The sequence below is a fragment of the Gavialis gangeticus genome, unplaced genomic scaffold (assembly GCF_001723915.1).
Source record: "Gavialis gangeticus isolate Ggan-Ray unplaced genomic scaffold, GavGan_comp1, whole genome shotgun sequence".
Classification (NCBI taxonomy): domain Eukaryota; kingdom Metazoa; phylum Chordata; order Crocodylia; family Gavialidae; genus Gavialis; species Gavialis gangeticus.
Genome location: NW_017729024.1, coordinates 162,242,319 through 162,251,215, shown reverse-complemented (window position 1 = coordinate 162,251,215; position 8,897 = coordinate 162,242,319). Strand labels below are relative to the sequence as shown.

The 8,897-nt window shown below is 40.4% G+C and overlaps 1 protein-coding gene across 3 annotated transcripts in view; it reads left to right on the top strand.

Annotated features, from left to right (window-relative positions):
- Nucleotides 1-8,897, top strand: part of SUB1 (SUB1 homolog, transcriptional regulator) — a 25,377-nt gene that overhangs the window by 7,569 nt on the left and 8,911 nt on the right. For all 3 annotated transcript variants that reach the window (XM_019517994.1, XM_019517996.1, XM_019517995.1), the window contains 2 exons: nt 49-168; nt 5,576-5,684. In XM_019517994.1, coding sequence (XP_019373539.1) covers nt 49-168; nt 5,576-5,684 — 229 coding nt within the window. The remainder of the gene's footprint in view (nt 1-48; nt 169-5,575; nt 5,685-8,897) is intronic.

Here is an 8,897-nt window from a genome sequence, read left to right as displayed (position 1 = left end):
TTTTTATTACTTTTGGTTTTTTTTTTTTTTTTTTTTTTTTTGTTCAAGGCAAAGAGGAAAAAGCAAGCAGCTCCAGAAAAGCCTGTAAAGAAACAAAAGACTGGCGAAAGTTCTAAAGGCGCAGCTTCCTCTAAGCAAAGCAGTAACAGAGATGAGAATATGTTTCAGGTAAAACTGACAACCCCTGACTTTGAGGAATTGGTTACAGGAGGGGTAGGCAGTCCCCTGTACAGATGCCAGTGTGAGCTATGTGAAGGCATTTTGCTTGGCATGCATACGATGGGGCGGATGGCAGGGCTGGGGCTGCACTGCAACACCAAGAATTGGGCCCCTTGTGGCTCTCCCATCATCTGCCCCTGCATGCCAACATCGTAGAAGTTGAAGTTGCAGGTGTTTTTGGCACTGTGCTCAAAAACATTGCTGACTCTTGGGTTAGAGGGATCCTTAAATAGCATATTCTAATATTATAAAAACCTTAATCTGAGAAACAGCCAATCAAAGTGCAAAGAAGCATTGGGACAGGTGGCAACATGCTGCCATGATGGCAGGGGCACAGGGACGGAGCAGGGGGGTGAGGCCAGTGCAGCCCTGCTCCTTGGAGGTGTTGGCAACGGAGCAGACGGAGCAGCACTGGCATCGCCCCCCCTGCCCTACTTTGATGGGTGGAGGCGAGGCCACTGAAGCTGGCCTCACTGCCCTGACTCCCCCCACGGGTGACAGTGGCATTGTTGTGGGAGGGGGGAGTGGGGTCAGATGCTGTGGGAGGCAGGGGTGAGGCTTTGGCCTGCCCCGCCCCCCTTCCTCTGTCACCACCTGCGATGGGCAATTGATATTTTGATATTTTGTTTTATACATTTTTAGGAAGAGACTTGAATATATTCATTTTCTTTCTAGATAACATAGCATTGAGTTTCTTGACATTCTCCTGGCCTAAAAATTAATTTGTGAGAAGAAGCAATTTTATGATTCAGTAATAGAATCTAAGCTGTTACAGTTAATTTTAATTTTGCTTTATTGGTTGTATTGCTTATTCCCAGTATCCTGCCTGTTTCACAGTCGTTATTTTTTTGAGATTCAAGCATGTATTATATTTCTATTTAATATAGAGCTTATAACTAAGCCATAAATAGTAATTCAGTGTGACATCTGTGGAAATGCACTTTGATCTGGACTGTTGTACTGTGTGGCAATTTAAGGTGAAGTCACTCCAAGCTAAACTAATTAGTCAAGATCAGGGTGGGCAAAATACAGCCCACAGGCCGGATCTGGCCTGCGAGTCCATTCTATCCGGCCCGCAGGGCCCCTAAAAAAATAAAGAAAATCAGTATTTCTCTGCCCTTGGTTCCTGTCAAAAGTGACAGGAACCAAGGGCAGTAGGACCCAGGGGAAGCCCGGTGGGCTCTAACAACAGTGGGGCCTGCCCAGCCTCACCCACCAGCTGGGGTTTCTGGGCTGGGAGCATGTGGCTGCCCCAGTGTGGGAAGCTCAGGTAAGTGGGGGTGGGGCAATCCGGGCAAGGGAGGAAATTGGGGGGGAGTGGCCTCTCCTCGCTCCATGCCCGGTGCCCTGCACTGCGGTTGCTTGTAGCCCGTGTGGGGCTGCCTGTGTCCACTCCGGACAGCTCCTTGTGGGCTGCGAGCACCTGCAGTGTGGGGCACCGGGCGTGGGGTGGAGGAGGGGCTGCTTCCCTCCTCACGCTTAGCTTTTCCCTGGGCTTCTTCCCTGCATGGAGAAAAGCGGCCCCTTGCCCGCCCCATGGCCAGCGCCCTGCGCTGCAGGCGCTTGCAGCCCATGCGGGCTGTTGGGAGCAGACGCAGGCAGCCCCAGGTAGGCTGAGAGCTGCTGCAGTGTGGAGTGCCGGGCATGGGGCAGGGAGTGGCTGGCTTCTCTCTTCCCCCCCTGTGCTCAGCACCAGCTTATAACCCAGTCCCACTGCTCCAGGCAGCCCCGCATGGGCTGTGAGTGCCTGCAGCACGTGGCACCGTCCATGGGGCAGGCGAGGGGCCACTTTTCCCTGCTGGTGAGCAGGGGGTCAGGGCTGTGTACTGCCCCTGCCTGTACTGTGGGGCTGGGGGGCACTGGGTGTGAGCAGGCGGGGAGCCAATGGGAGCACAGGGCCTGCACTGGTGTCCCAGGGCCAGTGCCCGTGGGGCCCAGAGCAGGGTGGCAGGAGTGTGGGGTCCCAGCCGGCAGGGGCTCTATGGAGCCGGGCCAGCTCCTCCTTCTGCCTGCTGGTGCAGCCCAGCTCTGCTCTGCGGACCCCTGCCAGCCTGTGCCCTGCTCTGGGCCCCACTGGTGCTGACATTGGTCCCAAGATGGTGACCAGGAGGCGGGGTACCTGTCAAGGGGCAGGGCTGCCCATGTGGCCCTTGACAGCCTGCCAAAACTGAGTAAGCAGCCCTCCACCCAAAATAATTGCCCGCCCCAGTCAAGATAATGTCTCCACCTTGTGTGGCTGCATCTAGAGACTTCAACTAAGATCTGCACTCTCTTGCAGACACCTATTGTAACTCTAACCCTGAAGCTGCTGTACAAACATTTTAGAAACCTCCACCCTCAATGTATAGCTTAATAACATGATCTACTAAGTGAGAGTGGAGACTGTTATGTGGAGGATTTAAGTGGCTTTAAGGATCATATATCAAATCAGTGGAGAGGAACCCATGTCAATCCAATGTCATAACCACTAGTCAACAAAGAGCTGTGGAATTTCATGAGACTTACAGTTCCTCTGCACCCAAATACTGCCATACTTTCACTACACAAACGATAGTCCTTTGAAGCTTGGGTGCACTTATTCAAATAAAATGGCTGACAGTAACATGGCTAACTCTGAAGTCACATATTTGATGAAGTGAACTGTTCAAGGTAACTTACGCATTTCTGATTCAGTTAGTCTATAAGGTATAACTCTATCCTGCTTTCTGCCTGACTTTTATAGCTGCTCTGGTCACAACCATATATTCTGTGTGTGGGATTAAAAAAAAACCTTTTGAAAAGTAACACTGGAGATCAAAAGTTATACATTAAAAGGGGTTCTTGATGTTCTTTGTCCTGTGAAATCTACCTTTGTTTTGTGAGGCTTCTACTAGTAAATATGGACTAAAATTAATTTGAAAACTTCTGAAAGCATTAATTAAAATAGTGACAGTTGTAAGCTAGGGTATTGAATATAGGGAAGCAATTAACTACATATATCCATAAATTAGGCAGATTTGCCATTTCTTTTGTGCTTAACCCCCCATTGTTTTACCACTTTCATCTATTGTACCATCTGTTGCTTTTTGCTGATTACTTGCACACTCACATAATCATGCTACCTTCTCTCTTAATTTAGCTCCCATATTTTAAAGAACCTTAGCAGATTAAAGAGCGAAATGCTGATATGTCCTGTCAAATTATATTAGAGCAAATCTATAACTATTTAGGCTACACTAAAGCTTTCTGGTAGACGGTATGATTTGGAGGATCGGGCTAGATCGGGAACATTTTGGTTCTAATTTCTGCTCTTATGTTTTTTTTTTCTTTTGCCATACAACTCTTTGTTGGCATATCATTACTTGCAGAAGTAGTAAAGTGTTTATTTTTGTCATGGGAGAATTGTGAGGATTTAGCTGCCTTTGTCCAGATCACTATACAAGCCACCATGGCTATAGAACAAAATGAAGTAAACTAATTTTCTATTTGTGGGCCATTTTTGAAGAAACCTGAAGTTAATAAGGGTCATACTCCAGGTTCTCATTTAGCGCACACAGAATATTAAACTCTGGGCTCTAACCTAAATAGTACACTCTTCCAGCAATATTGAAAAATTTAGTGGAGGGTGGGGAGGAGCTACCTATCTTGTTACTTTTATTTTCAGAATGTGGTTACATTGCTCTTCTAGTTGATCAGTTAAACCAGTGTTTCACAACCTTTCCCAGCCCAAGGCACACATACTTTAATAAAAGCATTCCATGGCACACCTCTTATGGCATTCCCTATCGTCATACCTATTGTAGCTCTTTGCCATGGCAAAATTCTGTGGCACACCTGTTCATTTCTGGTGGCACGCTGATTGGAAAATACTGAGTTAAACCTTCAAATAGCTTATGAATAGATTATGATCTCTTCCAGTGTCAAACTTTGTAGTGTTAATGGAAGCAGTTGCTGCAGTACCAGGACTTATTATGGTATACATTTCTAATGTATAACTGCCCTGAGAATGATGGTGAAGAAGATGGAAAAGTTAAATTTCACATGCAAGGTGCATCAAGACATCCAAACTTCATGCCACCTCTAGAATCCAGTGCATTAGCCTGCTTCCCAAACCTTTAATAAATTAAGTTGCTTATCAAGCAACTGTGTAACCTGAGACTTAATTGGAACCTCCTCAGTCTTGTTCTTGCTTCCTGCCAGATTTAACACTAATTAAAATTGCTGCTTATTGTTCCATAATACTTGCACACCAAGGTACCTTAAGATTCACTTCAAGCATTAACTTGTTATGGAGCTATTTGTCACCGTACCAATAGGAACACTTTGAAATGAAACTTTTTAGAGTGCATGCTCTGCGGTCAGGCACTCCTCATTTTTGTCTGGAATCCCTTGCCTGTTTTGGATAGTTTAATTAAATTGATTAGTCACTGGTATTTTAGTTGTCTCTGAATAGTTTCAGTTTCTTATTTCCACTCCTCATATTCCCATTATTCATATGCTGCCTATAAATACATTTTTGCATTGATTTTTGCTATTGGTCTTGTCTAGTTCCTCTATAGCAAAACTTCAGACCTTGTATACAAGAGATTTGAGTTTATAAGAAATGGTATTTGAACTGAAGTAATTTTAATGGCTCTGCCCAGTGCAGTTAATTCTGCACTATCTGTCAGTTGTTTGCCAAGGCTCTGGAATCTACTCTCCCTGGAATCTGGTACTCATTTGTTTTTATTCTGATTTGACATCCAGTGCTTTAACTCAATTGCATTAGGATTTAGTCAGGAGCCAAGCATCAAAGAGTCTTTGTCAGATATATTGGGACTAGTAGTGTTTCTTCACTCCCAACCAAATCCAGTTGAAAAATGAGTGACTTAAATTATTTCTGTATTATCTAATGTGTGTAAATGTTGTTTGATTTCTGATAGCATATACTCACATTTAGAGTTGGAGGAGATAATAGTTCTGCTACTGTCTCAATTTCAAAGAATGGTGTGGGGGAGGGAAATTGAATGGATTTCTTTCCTGCTAGCACTTTCCACCTGTGGCAGACAAGATTGCATAAGAAGGTAGGATTTTTTTTGCAAGTTGGAGATATCTGTTGCTAGATGGGTACACAGCTTATTCTCGGACAGTTATTTCAGCTGGAAGATGGTACTAAATTTAAAATTTTTTTTAAGTCTTTCATCCATTTATGTGATCATCCTTTATTAATCTTGATGAACTTCATTGTGAAAACACTTAATCCAGTCATTCCTCTTGTATCTAAAATAAGATGCACTGATGTGCAGTGTTGCATGTCAAAGTATCTAGTGCTGCTAAGAAATTCCTGTTTTATGTAAATTATCTAAAATTTTGTTCTGATGATTTGTTTTATTTGTAGATTGGCAAAATGAGGTATGTGAGTGTCCGTGACTTTAAAGGGAAAGTCCTAATTGATATTAGGGAATACTGGATGGATCAAGAAGGTGAAATGAAACCTGGTAGAAAAGGTAACCTTTTGTTTTCTGTCATTGGTTATTTAGCATTAAGTATAAATGTACAATATATGGCTTATTGGGGGAAATGGGAAAGCATCTTAAATAATTGTATAATAATTGTAAGTATCAATCATATTTTGTAACTGAAAGAAGCCTATATGTCTGTTAGTTCCTAATGTAGAATTTTAACTTACCTTTATTATATTTTTTTTTTGCCTGAGCAAATGTTTCAAAATGTAACTAGAAGACTTTAATATTGATAGAAATTCAATCATTTCATACAGCTCTGACTACACCCTGCCCTCCTTGTTTTTGCTCTCAAGTCTTTGGTTCCTTCAGAAAGAGGATGTGGTTCCAAGTTTGAGAATAGGGGCATGAAACCATACAACTCAGAAATAATTAATTTAGTTCACTTTTGGTTTGAACAGCTTGAACTTGTGATTTACTTGAAAAGTTGCACTTTAATATTTACACTGAAAAAAGTACATTGGAGTGGATTAAAGTTGGGTACCAGGTGTTTATAGCTTCCATCAAAATGAGATTCAAGGAATAAAATAGTAGCTTTTGTCTTACCATTTTTTTAGAAACTACAGTGCTATAGAAGCTTCATAGTCTAGAATATTGAGTGGCTTTTGGTTTTTACTAAAGTTGTTGTGGTTACAAATATGGCTTCTAACTTGGTTAATATAATGGTTACCTGTGAATGGATGCACTATGATCTTTGGCTTCAAGAACTTCATGTTACTATTGCATGAGAATTTATAAACTGCATGATGATCAATTACCAGTTTTGGAACTGGACAGGATACTTTTGAAAACACTGAAATGGAAACAGCTTTTTTTGAGACAAATTTTGCAGAAAACTGTTCCATTTTTACAATGTTATATGCATAAGTTAAAATGCTAGACATTTTTGGGGGAAACCTACAATGTCTCCAGACTTCAAGGAGTCCCTTATGGGAATATTTTTAAAGAGATTGCTATACCATTTAATAACATTAATAAAGGATTGCATGCTGCAATAAGCATAATAGAAATTCAGGGCTTGTTAGCAAGGATGAAACTATATTTTGAAAAGTGTTGTACTGATGCCAAGGTTGATATTGAAGATACTGTTTCTTTGTCATTCCAAGTATTCTGGATCTTTGGTGAGTGTGGTTAGCGTTTTTATTAAATTTTAGAACAAAATTAATAAACAAACAAAAAAGCTATTGTTGATTGGTTAATTGAGATAAGCCTCTTTTCAAATATTTTTAAGTTAGAAGTTTGCCCTTTAAGACCCAGTTCAGTACCTGTTGAAATTTAAGGAAAGATTCCCATTGACCCCAGTGAACATTGGATTATGGCCTGAGAATGTCCCCCCATTCTCCTCTCTTCCCAGTAGTATATCTTCATAATGTAAACGGAAGCAATCGGGTATCCGTATTGTTTTGATAACTTTTTTGACAAATCATACTGTGAAGTTTGAATTTGAACCAGACATTTTGACTGTGGACAAAGTGAGTAAAGCACTAACCACAAGCAAGTGGGTCTGCTATACTGATGGTATAGTGATATGCATGAACAAATGTTTATACTTTGGCTCTTTTGCTTTCTTATGTCATCATTTTTTGTGAACTAAATTTTATTGAAATTGTAAGTTTTTGCAGTTAAAACTGTTTAATCTATGTTGAATTGCATGAATGCAAATGAGTTGTTTTTAAGGGAAGCATTCACTTTGGAATTCTGTTGACCAGAAGAAACCATTTGAGTTGGAACTAAAAATGAAATAGTTGATCTCTAAATGTAGTTAAGGTTACAATGGAAGTTTTGGAATCCAGTAATCCAGTTTGTTTTATGGTGGTACTGCAATTCATATCTGGAAAGCAGTATAATTAACGCCTCTCAGTTGTTCGTCTTGGATACTTAGTATTGACATCACTTTTACTGAATTATTGCTTGCAGCCATTGTCACCTGTGAAGAGAGTTAAGATGATATTGCAGGAGCGGCATTGATTTCCAGTTTGTTTTTCCTGGTTTTCAGAGGCTTAGGTTTAACCACTCTATACCCCTGTGGAAAAGTTATAAGACAGCATTTGGGCAACATTATCTATTGATTGACAAATGTTTTAGGCATTTAATTTTAGAATTAGATAGGGGGGAATGGCTATATTTTGTAACATAGCATGAATGTCAATGTTATCACTATTGTGGTGGTGTCCACATGTTAGAAAAAATTCTGCACTTGGTACCAAAGAATATCTATTTTTATTATCTTAGAGCAACCATTCTCAGCTTTGTAATGAAGATTGGCTGATCCCATGAAGTGTCTATAACTTAAGACATGCTTATTTCAAATGTGTAGTTAATTTTTTATGATTGTTATAGGAAGAACATTCAAATAATTCAGACTTTGAAAAGGATTACATATCGCTTTCTTCAGTGTGTGAGCTGGATATTAAGGTTGCATAGTTCCTTGTGGACAAAACCCTAAATGAAGCTTAAGGTTGGTAGGAAGAGCAGTGTCTATAGAGACAAAGAAATCCATATAAATGACCCAAGATGGGTTGGGATTGTGTAGTTGGCAAACACTTTGCAGACCAGGCTCCTTCATTGGTCAGTATTTGATAGAAATAATGATAAAACTCCAATATGAACATGTGTACCATCATGCTATTGTGGCAAACATTTTCTAAAGCAATAATAAAGTAAGTGTTAATTTGCATGTAACACTTATTTGATGCGTTTTTAGATACAGCCTTTGCTATCCCAGGTGCCCAGGAAATATTGCTGAAATGATAAACTACTTTTGCATTAACAACACTATATAGAAGTAAAATATGTTCCTGTACTCCAGTATATATAATATAATTGTGTTCCCTGATTAAAAATTTAACTAAATTGATAGCAGTTTATACGGGATATTGTGGCAAAAAAAGGGTACCTGAAAGATAAATGTAGATAGGTTAACAATCTAGCAATGGCTTATTGTTGATGCTATTGAAAGAAAGAAGAAAGAAAATTTGGAAGAAAATCAGTAAACACTTTGGGGGAGGGGGTGAGGTCAGATTGTTTTTACCACAAAAAAAACAAACAGGTATGTAAATCATTTCATTTGATTTTTCTTTCTTGCATGCTCAATCTGGAATTGCCAAGATTGATGTTTAAATACAAGTCAGGTGGATACAGTTTTGCCAGAGGAAGCTGTTAACAGCTTCTCAGACATGTCTGCTGAAGTATGCTTTT